We start from the raw sequence: 18,384 nt of genomic DNA, 5'->3' as shown, positions 1-18,384 counted from the left end.
TTGAGTTTATCACTTAAATGTTTTCAATCATTCACTTCATCGTTTGTTAAAGGACTCATGTGGCTGCTATTTTGAGAAGTGAACAATTTACACAAAAACAGTATACTTTATCTACATGTTTCGAGTAAACCAACCATTTTTTTTCAAAAGTTCGTCCATTATTCAACTTTCTAGAAAAATAAGAATATGAAAAATGCCTAGAAAGTATGTTTATAGGAAATGTGATATTCAATTCTCAAATAGACCATTTTTTCAACTAAAATGTCTTTGGTTTTAGCATCAAGAATATCTCAATTTCTATGATCATATATATCTAAAGAATGAATGAAGTTGTCATTGATACCTATACAAACATTTGACGCATCATGGAACACTATCATTGTCATTGATGGGATTATCGTCATTTGAATTTTCATTAGATTGTTGAAGATTAAATTTTTTTATGGTCAATCCATCATTATTCGAAGACTCTTTTACTCGTTTACAAATAAATTTATCTACAATTCCTTTTTGTGATTATGTTAATACTAACGTTCATTTTTTCTTTCCTTTTTTATCCACCAAATGCATGTTTTTGCGGCAACATCATATGATCAAATAATGAAACAAATAGAACAATATTGCACAAATCGTGGGAAGCAACCAATGAAAGTCTTTTTCTTCTTTCTTTTTAAGTTGTCGCTGCAACTTTGTCTTTCTCTCGTGTGTCTTTCTATTTTGTTAAATGATGCTACATTGTTCTTATTGTAAATTAGGGATTTGAACCCCCCTTTCAGGAACATCACGTGATAACTTCTAAATGGGCAACAAAGGTACTAAGCCTTTATGTTTTTATTTATTTAATGAACCCCTATTTTTTTTTATTTTACATTTTGAGGCTTAAGTTTTAGACTTATTTTTAGGGTCTAAGACGGTCGTCTTGCTTGAGATTCATCCCTTAACAAGGTAACTCCTAGAAAATATAGATTTTTCTTTCATTTCCATCCTAATTATAATTTACCGTAATAACCACATACAAGACAAAAAAAAATTTATCATTGATCAATTAGTTAAAAAAATGTGTATTTTTTATGTCAGATAGCCCAATGACTAGATTTGCACACATTATGTTAGAGAAATGGAAAATCCGAGGTTCCAACCCCACCCCTACATATAATGTCTCTGGTAACTACCAACCGAGGTCTAAACTATACTTACATGACAAAATGTGTATTTTATTAGTATGATATTGTGTGTCTTAAATATCTTCTAGAATCATTTTTAAGGAAATTATATTATAATTTAATGTACAGCGAGGCATGTATCTGTCATTGAAGCATATTATAGATGTGCTTTCATGAATCAATCAGTTAAAAGAGAAATATGTATTTATATTATGTCTCTCGAGGATCATCTAGATAATGTTTGATTAAAATTAAAATACTACACTAATTTTAAGCTACTGTATCAAGTGTACATGAGACAAAAATTCACAGTGTGTTAGTTAAAATATCGTCTTTCACGAGTCAACTAGTTAAAAAAGACACTCCATATACATTTCATTAATAACTAGTTACAAACCCGTGCTTCGCACGGGGTGTATTGCTTTTTTTCGGATAATTTTGTTGGCAAACACATATTTGTTAATACACTTAAAAGTAAACGGATTCGAAATTTAGATATTACATGCATATAAATATAAAAAACCATGATCCATAACATATCAAATCTTAGATAGGTCTACCATAAATGAAACCATTGCAAAAAAATTGTTCCAGAGAAAAAATGAGCAAATGAACGAATATTGCACAAATATTATGAATCTTTATCAAAATATTAATGAAAATTTGGTTTTGATTGGAACTATTTCACTACAATTTACTCCAGTTACAGTAGCCATTATGAGGGTGTAACATATTCGGGAAGTAGGTCAGATTGTGGCAAACATTGAATAACTTAATTATTAGTACAATATGTGTCTCCCACAATCGAGTTTTTGCCACTACTGTGAGTAGGAGATGATTCAACTTCAATTTCACATCGAGGATTAGAAATTGATATCATCTTGCGAATAGGAGAAGCATTGATTCCACAATCTCTTGGTTTTGGCTGTCAAAGATTCGGCACAAGCTCTTTGTGGCTTTACCATCATTACTGAATAAGGTAATGTTATGACAGAAGTAAGTTCATAGGAAAACATGGTAGATGTGGTGCTGGAAGGAGAGTCGATCCTTCTTCCCTCTTCATTTTATGTTCTTAGCTTTTTGTGCATGAGTAACAGTATTGATTAAAACATAAACAATGCCTTAAACAGACCAGAATGTAAATCACTGGAATAAATTTAGTCATAATCAATTAAACTGGGTAATTTATGGTTCCTGACTAATTAATAATAATTTGCATTTCATAAATCATAAACTTTTTCAAATGTAAGGATTAATATGAAAACTGTAGTCACGGATCCATGCTCCTTCCGAACCCATCCATTCTTCATAGGTTTCTTTCACATTTGTTTCTTCTCTCAAATTGGCCATCACAACCTACACTCACCAATATAAGCAACCATGAAATTTGAATTAGGTAGTGGTCATATAAAAGATAAAATTAAACAAATCATAAAGCTATGGTCCCATAAGGAAGATAAAAAACAAATTGCTTTTGTTGCTTCTCATCTATAGTTTTATTGGTATTTGAGAAATGATCATTCCATTCAAACAATGATGAAATTTCAAATCACACCACAATCCTAATTATTTCACACAATTGTAATCAAATGTGGCCTAAATTGTTGCTACATAAACATTAAAAAACTGGATTTGGATTCATATAAATTTGTGACATAATTATTGATGTTGGTTGTTTTATTTCAAATCAATGGTGAAGATTGTTTAAAAGTTACTATTTAGTAAAGATCAAATGTGAACCGAATGATCTTAAATCAACATGAACAAATGCTTAGTTTTTTTTTTTGGTAGAAGGTGAATACTTAGTGTAACAAAGCACATGTCTGTTTCATATATGCACTACTTTGGCAAAAGAATAACATGCACAATTTCACTCAACTGGCCAATTCCATTCATTAAGAAGCAAAACCCCCAAATAGCTCACTAATCATTTTTAGTTCTTTGACGGTGTGATTTCAACAGCCATACAAAGACACAAACTACAATTAAAACAGAGGTCTAAAATAGAAAAGGAGGAAAAAAGATGGATCCTAGTAGTTCTTATTTTTAAGGAAGGATCCAGATTTTCTTCACACGTTTTATTCACTACCTAAACCACCTTAAGCTATTTCTTACATATATTGAACTACTGGAAATGAGTTTAGACTTCATGTGTAGTGTGTATCGGAAGGGATGTCTTCAATGAATCAGCAATGCTTCTAACTTCAGCAATCATGGCCACCACGTCATTTAGTTTGTTAACTGCAGAGCCAACACCCTGTGATTTCGAAATACATCGAACCAGTCAATGATCAATAACTTGCCACCAGAAAGGTATAGTAAGTTTATCATTATGATTTCTAATTTACAATAAAAAAATTATTGGGACGAAATCCTTACCACACCAGAAGCTCCAGCAGTGATAGCCATAGGTGCTTGGCCCGGATGAACACATGACAGGTATCTTAACAGCTCGTGATATAGAATATGCAGCAGCTAAAGTTGGTGTTGCCTACAATAATATGTGAATAAAATTTTGATAATTTAATGAAGGGTTTGTCAAATGCAATCATTATCTAGCAATTAAAAGGATTCTCTATGTCAAAGTTTTGCGTTGAGAAGTTAAAGTTGTCGAACATTGTGTTGAGAAGTTAAATGGGCTCTACTTAATTTGCAAAATTATCCGTCATTAAGGCTCATGATATGGATGCTTTTTGAACCAAATTTTACCTCTTCCATTCTGGTTTTTTTGTTACAACTGTTGGCCACTTGGTGAAATAAAATCTTTAAGAAAAATGATGTCTAATGAGCATAATTCTTTTATCTGCTATTTTTTTTCCTCTATTAGTAAGCGATTTTTGAACTGAATTTGTGAATTTGGTGATCTTAAATTAAGCCAACCAAAACAAATATTCGGACTCTTCATATGAATCCTTCAAAGTGGACATAAAAAATTCTTAGGTCTACCTTTATAGTTTTATCAAATTCTTGTTATTCCTTTAGGACCAAAATCAATCTATAGGTTGTTTCAATGAAAAATATAAATGAGGGCCAAAAAGTAGATTTGAAAACAATGACAGAGAGCATACAGAAAAAATGAACAGAAGCTCAAGAGGAGTGTGATTTTCTGATAGGATCCAACTTAAAATTACAAACTACAAATGAAAATCACACTCATCAGACCCATTGAAAGGCAATCAGCAAGTAGTTATTCAGCTAGCAGCAAAATTAATTTCTGGTAGAGTTGGTTAGTTAACAAAATACAGTATAATGCTTTATGTGTATCAGAAGTGTCGTGAAAATCGCAGTCAAATGTGCTAATGCAAGCTTAATCACAGTCGCAGAGAGAATGAAAATCCTTTACTTAAAATTCAATGATGGAAAAAAGCAGCATATGTGTTTTTCCTCCATCCTTATTAAACTAACCTTCATTTTCTCCATTTTCCTTGTAGTTTTTTACACATCATGGTCGACAAAAGTACTTATTTTTTACATAGATTGCAACAACGATCACGGTAATATCACGATGGCTAAAATAAAAGGTCATACCTTTAATTTTTGTATGGAATTCTATAACATCTTCGACTAAATCATCAAAACTTCACTATTCTTTTAGGGTATTTTTGATTTCTATTTCTTTACATTAATTTTTTGAAAAACATTTACCAAAGGTATATTCAGTTTATTCTATTTTGTTAAAGATGTGGTTAATATTGTTTTGTTCGATTCAGTTTATAGAAAAAAACTAATAATCCAACTTATAATTTATTAGTTTATTTTGTTTTAAAAAGTACATGTATACATGTATTTCTTTTGACCAGATACATGTACATTTTTGCTTATTTATGAGTCCAGAGTAAATTGATAATACAGATTGTATGTATATATTACCAGGGAAGACACCAGCAAATCCATCAGCCTTCACAATAAGTTCATCGACCGGAGGTCGCCAAGGAGGGAGGATGATGAATACATGTTACTTCCCATGCCGAGCCTGCGTCCGGTTTCCTTGCCAATAGCTAGCTGATCACTGGTAATCATCTTAACGTTTACTCCGAGATTGAATGCCCGTCTAATGGTTTTTGCACTGTCATGCCTTGGAGGATCAAAGAGAGGCAATAGGCGGACAAACTGCCACGGGTCTCCTGAACTCTCCTTGCTTTTTTCTGGCACTCCTAAAAAATATGCATAATTTATTTTGATTCATTCAATAAAAAGTCATCATTAATAAGAAGTAAGAAAATCTTACTTGTTTGCCAACATCAAGGGAACGGAGACCGCGCTCAGCAAATTTATCAATGATGGAAATAGCTTTCCTTCTCACATCTTCTCTAACGTTGCACAGATCAATAATCTAAAAGGGAATTCACAGAAAACAATTTCTCAAACAAAAGAAGAAACTGTGAGTCATTTGAATTTCTTGACATGCATTGTTTAACACCACATTATGTGATTTAAATCATATATGTCCTATAGTTATAAAGGGCAACCCGGTGCACTGAAGCTCCAGCATACGCAGGGTCCAAGAAGGGGTCCCACCATTTGGTGTATTGTACGCAGCCTTACCCTGTTTTTACACAAGAGGCTGTTTCCAGGACTTGAACCCGTGACCTTACAGTCACATGACAACAACTTTACCAGTTGCGCCAAGGTTATCCCTCATATGTCCTATAGTTATAACATTTAAAATTAGTTTCTTCAGTCTATAACCATACATTAGTTTCAGAGGACTATGCTTCACACCTGCTATCACAATTATTGTAATGGCCTGAAAAACAACGAATACATACCAGTGAAACGTGTATCAATGCTTCATCAAGAGGAGGAGAGAAGTCGCCGAACCGGTTAATTCCTTTTCTCTCGCCAAGGGCTTGCAACAAAGCCTGCAGATGTAGTAACATAAAACTTAGTTTAATGAGATAATACATGATCGCAATTTCAATAAGTTCCACAATAAATGCAAATCCTATTCACTGTATAACAAAACATGCACATCAATAATTATGTAAAATCTTGAAATCAAGAAAGTGAAGCAATTTTGAGTACCCTTTTTTGTTTACTATCTTCAACTTCAACAACTAAAGTGAATATTGTGAACTGTCTCTATCATCATGCATGAATAACAGGAGATTCTACTTATTCACAAGGAAAATCACTAAGAACTGTTTGACTCATACTAAACTCTCAATTTTATACAAACCTAGACAATCAAAGAATTTCAAGAAAAAATTCTTACTATAAGTGAGTTCCTATGAAAGAGTATAAGGAATTCTCCCCTGAGAACTAAGGCCACTGTTTAACTACTATAGTAAATAACAATGTTGGCAACCCATTATTGAGCTATACAGATAAATTAAGAATAACAAAGTTGAGCAGAATCTTACCACTACCAAAATGCGAGATAACTTGTCACTAACAAAACCAGTCAATCAACATTCTTAAATCTCAACAACAAACACATAATAACTATCATATGTTCAGCCCAGAGAGAAAACCTTCAAAATGATAAATTCCTGAGTTATTATCTTATTAAATCTCCTTTTTATTCTAAGAACAACATTATATGCATAAACTAAAGGAAGATGAGACAAAAGAACAGACATATTCTTCACACATTATATGGTAGTAGTACTCTATTCAGTTTATCTAGAAACCTTACCACTACTACGCTGTCCTTACCACGTGCATGTGTCCTTTTTACATAATACGCTGTCATTTAATTAACATATTTGAATATGAAAAGGCCAAAAGTAAAAGAATATGGATCTCAACAACTAAATTATAGCAGTAGTTTATCTAGAAATGATACTGGCGAATGGTAAACAGTGAAGCATATGATTTAATAGAAGTGACAAACCTCCATTGCGATAATCCATTGTGGGCAGTTAGATCCATAAATTCCAGTTTCTGAACCCTATATAAGACCATCAATAATAAACATTATGAAGATTTCATTGGAAGAGAAACTAATTATCTACTATAATGTAATAGACAAACTTATTTAATAACCTTTTTCTTCCTATTGCTCCAATAAAAATCAAAACATTCCCATGAATCTTTCTTCGCTTTCTCTCTCTCTCAAGTTTGAAGGATGGTGATACTAAGTATTGGAAATGTTTTGAATCCATCGAAACTATGACAAATAATAAAACGTCATTTATGACACACAACTAATTTCAATTGTAGCTGCATTTTATATGCATAAAAGGATGTAAAAACTCATTTAAAACTAACACAAACAGTCACAATTTCGACTGCAGATTTTTTACATAAAAACAAACTATCTACGCTAATATCATAAATTGTGAAGTAGCTTATTTTTAAATATGTATGACAGTTGCGAAGTAGCTTTCAATCTTTTGTCTCTCATCTGATTCAGCACATCTCATCAGAATATTCTATCTTTTTTCATACTAATACTAATAAATACTAATTAATGAATGGCTAAGCCCCTGAAAGCTGAAAGTTTGAGTATCTCTGCATTTGTGGAATAGGGTAAAATGAAGTGGAATGAACTAACATTCCATTGTTAGATTTTAAAAGAGGGGTGTTATCATATTAAGTACATATGCTAAAAAACTATCAATGAAGTGCAAGCTACGAAGAGGTACATGTCATTAGCAAAGTTACCACAGCTAGGTACTGCAAATATTATGTAATCTATTTTATTGATAGTATTATACTATAGGACATAAGTTATCTAAACAAATATACATATCCTGCTTCAGAAACCAAAAACTTATTGAGAAACATGAAAGAAGAAAGAAAGAAAAGAAATTCATATAATCAAGTGACCTGATATTTGTTAGTTAAAGGCTCCAATACTGAAGCAGGACCAGTGCATACAAAATTGCTTATCTAGGAAGAAGTTTTCATAAATATTTTCTTCTCTAAGGGTGTCCTTCATAATTAAAACAAATACCAAATCTGCTTACATTTCTTTATGTCATTCTTGTAAACAAAATTAGTTTTCATAAATCAAATTTGCTTACATTTCTTTGTGTCATTCTTGTAAACAAAATTAGTTTTCATAAATCAGTGGCTCCTATTAGCAGAAATAGTCACTCTTTGACAGTATAAAGGAAATTATGAACATAATGAATATGAATTAAAAGAATAAGCTAGATTACTAATCATCTCATTCTTTCCTACACACTATACTTTCATTCTTCCACACAATTACCCTACATATACATTTCTTGGCACATAATTAACTTTATATAATAGCATAATTTCCACAAAATTAATGGATGAGTCAGGAGAAAATTAACATTTTGACTCTGATTTAGTGAACATGGATTTGGAATCAAAAACGAAAATTGATTTTGGAGACAGAACCATCTGCAAAAATTAACCAAAATAACAATAAATTAAACAAAGAGGACCCAGTTTATCAGACAACAATAAAAATTTCACTATCACAACAAACCCAGTTTTTCCTTTCAATCAAAATTTTAAACTTATAACTGATGCACATAAAAGAAACATTGAAAATCATTAGGATTGCAAGCATTAACATTATTTAGCAAGCATGGCATAAAAGGGGACTAATTTCATAATCATAAAAACCTATGTCTCACATAATCAAACACATAAACCCAAGGGTGGGAACTAACTAAAGAACTCACATGTACATTCTGGTAACTCTTAATCCTCCTTGATGCTCCGGCATAATTCCCCGTAATCACTTCTGCCTTCATCTTCGCAAAACAGCTTATTCCTCAAAAACCATGTCAAAACCCATAACAGTTTTTCTGCAGATTTTCAGCACTAAAGTCCAACTTCTAATGCGTTTTCTGGATTCATTTCTGCTCCGCATCACACAAAACTTATATCCGAATTGAAGGGAATTAAGCGTAGAATTCAAATATCCAATAATCACTTAATTCTAATCAACACAACTAAAGATACGACCCACAAACGGAACCTGTCCAAACAGCAATCGCAACAGCTTATTCATTCTTTACCCAAGCTTCAAGCTCTTAAACCTTAGCACCAAACCAGCTTCAATGCAAGAAAGGGAATACCCACTCTAACATTCAGTTCTACAACAGCAACATTTCCTCTAATTTCTTGAATCCCTAATTTCAATCCTTGGATAAAGTAGCTTAATACCATTCTCTCTTACCCATTTTGCTTTAAACACATACCCAATCTCATATATAAAAGATATTTCTACTACCTCCATCGAACCAGGAACTGAAACCTGCAAAGAAACAAAAACCAAGAAAACGAAAATCAACCAAGAACAAACGAAAATCTCAGGATCAAACCTTCAAATAATAAGAAAAAACCAGAAAACATGCAACCTAAACGGATCAAAAAATAAATCAACTTGAAGATCAATAACATAAAGGAGAGAAAAGAAACAAAAAAGAAAAGCAAAAAAAACACACCTTTGATGATGAATCAACACTGAGGAAGAACCTGATAACATATAGAACAATCCAATCACACAAAGAAACAATTAAAACAAAGAAACGAAAAGGAAAAGCAAAAAAAGGAACATGCATGCATCTCTGAGAACGAAGTCGACGGCGGCGACGGCGAGGAAGACGGCGGTGATAGCAAGCTTCGCGATTGTTGCTTTGTGTTCCACACACAGAACGCGTTTTGTTTTTATTTTAGAGAGAGAAAAATGATGAAGGAAATGGAGGAATGTTGTTAAATGACCATATATATAGTCAACCAAGGTCTCCATTTACTAATTTACCAAAATACCCCCACAAGGGTAAAATGGTAAAAAAAACGGACAAAGATTGTCATATTTAGTTTAGTAGATGTGTATTGCTAATACTTTCTACATACTACGTTGAAGAAGATTATAATGTTTGAGCTTAGCCGGTAGAATCACGCTTTCTAATTCTGTCCTTAGTTCTATACCTTACTATCATATGCAGTATGCTAAACTTCCTAGAACCCTCTGTGCTGAGATGGAAAAAATTCAACGAGGTTTTGTTTGGGGAGATACTGACCAGGGACGTAAACCTCACTTAGTTGGATGGGATGTTGTTTGTTTACCTAAAGCAGATGGAGGGTTGGGTTTTAAGCGCCCACATCTTATGAATGAAGCCTTTTTAATGAAGATGCTTTGGAATCTCACTACCAAACCAAAAGATCTATGGTGTAGAGTGCTCTACAGTAAGTATGGAAGAAATAATGACTTGAGTAATTCCATTCGCGCCCAAAACTATGACTCTCCTTTGTGGAAAGCCCTTGCATTGAGCTGGGGGGAGTTTCAAAGAAATATAGTGTGGATAATTGGGGATGGTCTTTGTACCAATTTCTGGCTGGATAAATGGGGGTCAAACAACTTTTCTCTCATCACTATTGCTACTCAATCTTTTATTGATACCACTTTTAATGTTAAGGATGTGACTAATTCCTATGGAGATTGGGACAATAATTTTTTGTTTGAAAATCTGCCTGATAACATTGCAAATAAAGTGATAGCGCTCCCTGCACCGGCTGAAGCTGATGGGCCTGACACTATTGGATGGGGAGGCACTAGTACTTATCAATTCTCGATTAAGAGTGCCTATAATCTACTTACTCATAACCAATCTAGTATTGAAGGGGATTGGAAAATCCTTTGGAGATGGAAGGGTCCCCATCGTATTCAAACTTTCATGTGGTTAGTGGCACACGGTCGTATTCTCACTAACTATCGTCGTAGTAGTTGGGGGGTGGGTATATCACCTACTTGTCCCTGTTGTGGGAATGCAGATGAGACTGTCCTTCATGTGCTTCGTGACTGCTCGACATCTTTTCAGGTATGGTCTAGACTTGTGCCTTCAGATCGGAAATCTAATTTCTTTTCTTTTGTTGATTGCAGGGATTGGGTTTTCAAAAACCTTGGTAAAAAATGCAATGAAATTTCTAAGTCTACGTGGCAAACAACTTTCATGACAACTTGTTGGCATTTGTGGACTTGGCGAAACAAATCAATTTTTGAAGAAGGATTCCAGAGACCGACTAATCCAACCTATGTTATCCAAAATTACATCAGGTTCATTGAAGAAAGTTCTCAAAATCATTTGCAAATCAATCCTCAACACAAGGAAACCGTGTACATTGGATGGAAGATGCCAGTTGATGGTTGGGTGAAACTCAATTGTGACGGAGGATGTAAAGGTAATGGGGAGCTTGCAGGTTGTGGCGGACTTTTTCGTCAACCTGACGGGAAATGGATTAAAGGATTTAGTCGCAAAATTGGAGCATGTGACGCTTTGCATGCTGAGATGTGGGGCCTTTATCTAGGGCTTGACATGGCATGGGAGAAGGTTTATCTCATCTAATAGTAGAAAGTGACTCGAAGGTGCTTGTAGATATGGTTTCTAATAATTGCAAGATCAATGGAGCCATTCCTTCTTTGATAAGACGTATTCAAGAGCTTCTTCAGCGTGATTGGCATACTCAAGTTATCCACACATGGCGTGAAGGCAACAGATGTGCTGATTGGCTTGCAAACTTCAGTTTTTCTCTGGATTCTTGGAATTTGCTTGTTTTGGAGACTCCTCCTAGTGAGCTTCGAAGACTCCTTTTTGATGATATTTCTGGTACTTGTATGCCTAGAGATATGCGTCTAACTTCTTAGTTTTTCTTTCTTTCTCTTTGGGCCTTTGGCCCTCTTTTGTACCCAAAAAAAAAAAAAAGATTATAATGCACCAATCATAGTGTACAATATAAACTATATATGAGATAAACATTTTTCACCGGTAAAATATTTATAAACGTTCTCATTCATCTCTACCTATAAAAGAAAGAAGTCTTAGATTCAGTTTGATATCTATCAAACGACTAAAAAAGAAAAATTAGTCCAAAAAAATAAAAAAAGAAGTCTTTGGTTCCACCTTGAACAAATTCCTTGCAAACAAAGCATCACACCACCTTCCCACGTAATGCCATGAACCATGCTTTGAAACCATATGCACCGTTGAGATTGGGTCCAATTTATCTGACAAGTAAATCTGGGCTCAATAACAAAACACAGATTAGAAAAAGAAAAGAACAATATTGTTTCTGCTGGAAAAAGAAGGGTACTGTAATTTTCAATAACTAAATGCCACCAAATCTATTGCTGTTCAGTAATCATTAATGACAAAAATATGCTGTGAAAGTGTTTCAGGATGTACAACTACTTAGCACTAATCAATTGCAGGGCAATGTTCAGCCTCTATTAATTTCTAAATTAAGAAAGTATTAATAAATCCTCTAGTAAAATATGAGACCGACACATTTTCTCACACATGTTTAGGCTTCCATATTTCACGTATAGAGCACGTGACACCTTTAAACTCATCTAGTTCTAAGTTCTAACACATGACCTGACACACTCATTCAGATAAAAAAACGTTTCATAAACTCCACCTATATCCCTCCCATGTGAAATCCCCTCAGTTTCACAAGGCATAGTACAACTACATACAAAATTATTTTGCCCAAGAGAAATGATATTTGTACAACCGTTTTATGACAACTTTTGTACAACTTTCTCTTTCATACTCACATGATGTACTTATCCTCTCTCTTCCTTTTTCTCTCTCTATTGTTTTTGACCAATGAGAAGAAAGGAAAGTAAGGTTGTCACAAAAGTTGTCATCAAATGGTTGTCAAATATCATTACTCTTTGCCCAAACTACTCATTTACGCTCATAGTACACAAGACACATTAATAGTGTATAATATTATTGGTGAAAGTTTGTATAACAAAATAAATTATTGGTAAAAGTTGTTCAGCTTTTTTTATAAGGAATAATCAGCAAAAATATGATTTATGCTTTATAACGTTAAAAAAGTACACCAATTATAATAGAATTGTTATTATTTTTTATTTTTCTTAAGGAGTTTGTAATAGAATAAAAGGTTTGTTTTTTTTTTGAAACAATAATAGAATACTGGAGTTAGTATCCATTCATAATATTGCATTGAAAAATCAAATTGGTTAACCAATAACCAATTTGATTTTTTATATTAATAATATAAGTACATATTTATGTCATATATCACGTTGGTTATCGATTGTAGGCTTAAGTTACTCTCTGAATTTGGACGTGAAACCAAAAGGCCTAACGGATAGATTACAAACTTAGGTTCTTGTGGGATTTAGGATTTAAGTCGAATCTTTATCAATAGAATCGACCTACGTTTCCAACGTGAAGCCATTTTTATCAAAGGAGGTGACACATATAATTAGACTATTCATTGACATTAACTATTGATCCATACCTGACCTAAAATTTACAGCCTAATAATTAAGCAAGGGTTGGAGACGATGGTGGTAGGCTGACACTTCCACAACGAAAGGTAGTGTACATGCAAACACTCAGACAATAAAATGAGCGTCAATGGTGTGAAGTATTTAGAGGAATCTCTCAAACTTGAGCCATGGGTTAGACTTTATTGAAAGTCGTGTAGTCAAACCCTTACAACTTAAAAGTATAAAAAAATGTTTATTTTAATGTAAAAATTTTCTTTTTTGTGTCCTTAACTAGTGTCTCGGAAACAATAGTTAGCATGACCCCTCTAATTTAACAATTATTTACGAGAACAACTACAGACCACTTGTGATTAGAAATGAATTAAATGATCCAAATTTGATCAACAACCATGATACAATGTGCCTCTTCAGCAAGTCCATCCCCTGATTTAGCTTTGAAGTTAATGACTTTGAATGACCCAGTTTGTTAGTAGATTGGGCATGAACAATTATGATTTGAATTCAAGTGCAAAGTTTTGTTATTATTAGATTAGTTTTTTTTCCCTCCTAAATATACCTCTAAATCTAATTTCTTCAATTTGTGTCTACATATAAGACAATTTACATCAAGAGCATTTTAATGAGATGATAATAACTCTTTTCCAGTTTAATGAGAGATCCTAAGTTTAAATTCAACCTTTAAAATACAACACTGTTAAAACTCTTGAGAGAAAAAGAGATAACTTTACCATTTATTGTTGTCATACATGATTTGAGAGATTAATCTCTAGTCTACACTTGGGAACAGAGAAAATCCGATTCAGAATAAAATAAAAGATGACAAAATATTTATCAACATTATATTACATAAAAAATAGATCCACATTTATTTTGACATTTTTACACACCAAATAAGGATATTGTCCAACATGCAGAAAACAAAATAGTCTCACAATTCAATAGTGTCATTTTCACCATTGTTAAACAAATAAATCGTACTTATCTCATCTGTCCAACATACTGTAGAATTGATCTCAAATAAATGTTTTTTGAAGCCAAATAAAAGGTTTTTTTAAAAGCAACTAGTAACGTTTTAAAATGTAGGGTCAAAGAGTATTGATGACCCAATAACCAATTAGAATCTTTTCAATATATAACCATATAATTACATCTCCTATTCATTTGTTATAAATTGTAGAGTTGAGTAGTCTCTCCAATTTTGGTCCTAAAGCCATGAGAGTATAGCACAATATTGTGGGACGCAACCATGTATGATGTGGTAGAGAAGAAAAGAGCTGAGATGGGGAAGAAAAGAACCAAAAACAGAGCAAAAGAAACAAAATCATACACACTCCCTTCATCACCATCACACTCATTCTCATCATCTTCTTCCTCAGATTTTGAGTTCACAATCTCCATTTCACCTCGCAAATCCTCCAACACTCTCTGTCCTGCAGATGAACTCTTCTACAAAGGCCAACTCTTACCTCTTCATCTCTCCCCTCGTATCTCCATGGTACGTACTCTCCTTCTCTCTTCCTCCTCCACCTCCTCCGCCACTTCCTCCTCCACTGCTCCCCGTGATTCCACCGGTAGTAGCGCCTCCAATGATTCCACCACTTCTTTCATCAGTGATCTTGCTCTTTTTCCTGATTCTTGTGATTCTTCACGACCAAGTTCTGTAACAGAAGAAGATGAGTTAAAGCGTCTTCATAATCACAACAATTCCTCCAACAACACTAGATCCAATTCACAATTGAAGAAAACCAACAAGTATTTCTCTTTGTCTAGATTCTCCTCTGTTTTTCGTAAAGAAACCGTTGCTAAAACCCGAGAAGGTGAAACTGTTGTTAATAGTATTAACAACAGTTCAGTGAAGATGAAGAGAATGAGTGTTACTGCTAAAGAGGTGATACGAAAATATTTCAAGAAAGTGAAACCATTGTACGAGAAACTTTCACAAAAACAGCAACAAACAGTGGAGGAGGGTGCAAATAGCAATACAAATACAACAACGTTAACTACTACGACAACGGTTATGTCTTTGTTAACAAAAACAGAGAGATCTGAGAAGAAAGAGAATGTGGCGGGTACTATGTTATCTCATTCGTTTTCGGGGAATTTAAGGTATCCAAGAAAGAGAAGCTGTGTTTCAAGTTGTCCTTCTTCGATGAGATCTTCACCAAGTCATTCTGGCGTTCTTTCACAAAAGGGTGTTCTTCTTCGTGGTGGTGATCGAGATGCTTCTTCCATGGAAGAGTTGCAGAGTGCCATTCAAGGTGCTATTACTCATTGCAAAAACTCTTTGATTACCAATAAACCAGGGGTTAGTAGTAATCATGAAATTAATCTCATCTAACTGTCTTGTAATTTGTTTAATTGGTGTTTAGTTTACTGTTTAGCATAATAGCAAACATCGACACCCAACTGTCGATAATAATTTGAGAAAATGAAGCCATTGAATGTAATCGCACATATATGACATGCGTCGAACATCAGTTACGTCTTCGATGAAAGGTGTCGGTGCTACAAAGATCATGCAGTTAGTTTCTTGATCTATGTTTTTTTGGTTCTCATTAACCAACAATCATGTTAATGTTAAAAAAAAAAAAAAAAAAGAATATTTTTCTTTCTTGCTTTTAAAATTTTTGTATTGTAGAATCTGACGTGGAATAGTTAGAACGTTGCATTTGCATGTGACTGAGTAGTTAGATTTGGAACGTGCTTTTGGATTTTTGCTCGGGAAAGTGGAAAAACTTTTTCTGACTGTTTTTTTTTTTAATTGCATTGGAAAATTTGAAATATTGTTCTGTCTGTGTAATAGTTTAGATTTTAGAATTTAGTTGTAATATTAAGAGTGACGTTGATGTGGTACAGTACAGTGGTGGTAGTAATTGCTCTGCAAAGCAAAATTGGCACCATATGAATTGGATTTTTCAGTGAATTATGGTTCCATTTGTAACTTCTGAAAATCTGAAGCATATAGTATAGTATAGAATAGTATAAAATAATGAATGATAATGATATTAATGAATACTACAGCATTTAGATTTGAGAGTGAAATGGACATTGGTTGATTGATACTACTGAGTCCTTACATGTACTATAAATGCAATAGTACAGAAAAGAACTGGATCTGATAATAATGCATGTGCGTAGCTTGAAAGGAAAGTTCAACTCTTCTACTTCAAGTAATAGGATATGGCGTTGTATTCTAGTTAATTAATTAAATAAATGTGCATTTATTGTTTAATCAAAGAGGCATGTAGTAGGAAGATTCGTGTATGCTTCCTTTTCCTTTACGGGTCGGTAGTTTGCTGCTTTGATTTTTTTCTCTCAATTTGATTACATTACACACATTACCAATGCAAACTTTCTGTTCAAAATAATACGAGTCATGTGTTGGATCTAGAATATCTTTGTATATGCATTTTATTTTATGTTGCCAAATTTTGACTTCAACCTATTCTTTGGATTTTGGTTAGAATTATGTACGTAAATTGATTTGGATACATTCACATACATATAAAAAAGTGTATATTTCCACCCAAAAAAAGTGTACAGTAACCAAAAACAGAAAAATACTAAAAAGTGTATTATATGATAAGTTTGAGGTAATTACAAATTAATTATAGACACAATCACACAAATTTCAACTCTTTGTCTAATTAGTTTTACGGTGATAAATATTGATTTTGAATGAATTGATTATGTAAAATTAGGTTAAAGTAAGTCGAACATTATATTAAAGGTTAAAATTATAGGAGAATTCTTAGATACTTTGAAGTTTTTGTTAGCTATGCTAGGTACACTATTAGATACACTAAAGTTTGGTCGAGTATGGATAAAGTAAACTTATTTAAAATTTAATTTGATTTTTAAATAAATTAATACAAAAATATATCATGACATTGTATAATCGGATGATGGGTTGGGTACATACCCAACCAACCTTCACAGTGACGATGTAAAATTCTAAGGGCATGTTTGGTGTGCTTGATAACTAAACAGGATACGATATAATTATTCTATCCTAATTAAATCGATTGTTTGATACACCAAGAGGATAAATTAAACTTATTTTTAGTCTTACCATACTCAACCTTTATTATTCTTATCCTTGGTTTTTAATGGACCAGCAACCCGATAATATAAAACTATCATATGTGCGTTGTTTGTTTCATCCAGAGCAATTCAACCTCAACGTCAAAAAAAAAAAGAGCAATTCAACTTCAATATTTTTTATAATATTTTTTCCTGTTTTTTGTGATTCGATTTTGTTCCATAACCCAATCATTTGTCTTGCTTCTGCTACTTGCTATTCGTTTATTTATTTATTCTTTTACATAACTACATTTGTTTATTGTTATGTGATTGAAAAGCTTGTTTTTTTTTTTTAATTCCCTTTAAAACTTGGTCAGGTAATGCTTTGTTATATGATTTATTTCTTATGATTTTTATTTGAGGTGAATTATTTATGACGTCAATATCAAGTGTACATCAAATACATGATAACCTTGAATAATGTTATCATCTTTTTTATCATGTGTACATCAAACGTATGATAGGATACATGTCTATCATGTAACTATCGTATCGTAAACTTATCCAATTTCTTATCTTATCACGTCTCTATCTTATCATGTGCAGGGATGGCAATGGGTACCCATTGGGGAGGGTACCATAGTGCCCATCCCCATACCCGCGCTTTAAGAAAATCCCCATACCCGAGCCCATACCCTCTTGGGCAATAAGTTTGGTGCCCGTCCCCATACCCTATGGGTATCTAAGTGCCCGTACCCGCACCCATTACCCACACTTTCATAAGAAAAAGATAATAAATAACAAAAAATATCACAACATAATTAAAATATGATATGAAATATGCTAAATCAACATATAAAATATTAGGCATCATATTATTTAGCCAAATAAAAAGCATCTAAAATATAAAAAACAAGTGCATGTTACAATAAATATCAAAGACTTAGGATTAATTAACTAAATTTAATATAAATAAAATTATTGGTATAGTCTATATAA

The 18,384-nt window shown here is 33.1% G+C and overlaps 2 protein-coding genes across 7 annotated transcripts; one reads left to right on the top strand and one right to left on the bottom strand.

Annotated features, from left to right (window-relative positions):
• Window positions 1-2,292: 2,292 nt before the first annotated feature.
• On the bottom strand, window positions 2,293-9,794 carry LOC146918901 (uncharacterized). 6 transcript variants are annotated; one of them, XM_085712126.1, is made up of 11 exons: window positions 9,654-9,794; window positions 9,539-9,569; window positions 8,771-9,348; window positions 7,152-7,275; window positions 7,000-7,056; window positions 6,802-6,851; window positions 5,933-6,025; window positions 5,392-5,496; window positions 5,034-5,317; window positions 3,543-3,654; window positions 3,032-3,420 (listed from the first exon to the last, which is right to left on the bottom strand). In XM_085712126.1, exons 5-9 carry the CDS (start codon window positions 7,016-7,018, stop codon window positions 5,192-5,194), a joined length of 393 nt encoding a protein of 130 aa, XP_085568252.1. In that variant the 5' UTR covers window positions 7,019-7,056; window positions 7,152-7,275; window positions 8,771-9,348; window positions 9,539-9,569; window positions 9,654-9,794; the 3' UTR covers window positions 3,032-3,420; window positions 3,543-3,654; window positions 5,034-5,191. The 6 variants fall into 6 exon arrangements, with proteins under 6 accessions (XP_085568247.1, XP_085568249.1, XP_085568252.1 ...); XM_085712121.1 differs by lacking the exons at window positions 6,802-6,851; window positions 7,152-7,275 and adding an exon at window positions 2,293-2,519 and having other exon boundaries at window positions 3,279-3,420; XM_085712123.1 differs by lacking the exons at window positions 6,802-6,851; window positions 7,152-7,275 and adding an exon at window positions 2,293-2,519 and having other exon boundaries at window positions 3,279-3,420; window positions 5,034-5,308.
• A 4,653-nt stretch (window positions 9,795-14,447) lies between these two features.
• MAKR1 (membrane-associated kinase regulator) lies at window positions 14,448-15,900 on the top strand. Its single transcript, XM_085712135.1, has one exon. It carries the CDS (start codon window positions 14,609-14,611, stop codon window positions 15,698-15,700), a length of 1,092 nt encoding a protein of 363 aa, XP_085568261.1. The 5' UTR covers window positions 14,448-14,608; the 3' UTR covers window positions 15,701-15,900.
• Window positions 15,901-18,384: the final 2,484 nt, after the last annotated feature.

This window comes from Medicago sativa, chromosome 5 (genome assembly GCF_051527215.1).
Source record: "Medicago sativa cultivar Bolivia chromosome 5, Bolivia_mono, whole genome shotgun sequence".
Lineage (NCBI taxonomy): Eukaryota > Viridiplantae > Streptophyta > Magnoliopsida > Fabales > Fabaceae > Medicago > Medicago sativa.
The sequence above is the reverse complement of the archived record's forward strand: the minus strand, read 5'-3'. Positions and strand labels throughout refer to the sequence as shown.

Bases quoted from the DNA above. Each gene is read 5' to 3' on its own strand.
- LOC146918901 (XM_085712121.1), bottom strand. From the start codon at position 8,842: ATGAAGGCAGAAGTGATTACGGGGAATTATGCCGGAGCATCAAGGAGG. The intron at 6,026-6,999 runs GTTTGTCACTTC...CTACATCTGCAG, and splicing joins AATGGATTATCGCAATGGAG to GCTTTGTTGCAAGCCCTTGG. The intron at 5,497-5,932 runs GTATGTATTCGT...ATTCCCTTTTAG, and splicing joins CATTGATACACGTTTCACTG to ATTATTGATCTGTGCAACGT.
- MAKR1 (XM_085712135.1), top strand. From the start codon at position 14,609: ATGTATGATGTGGTAGAGAAGAAAAGAGCTGAGATGGGGAAGAAAAGA.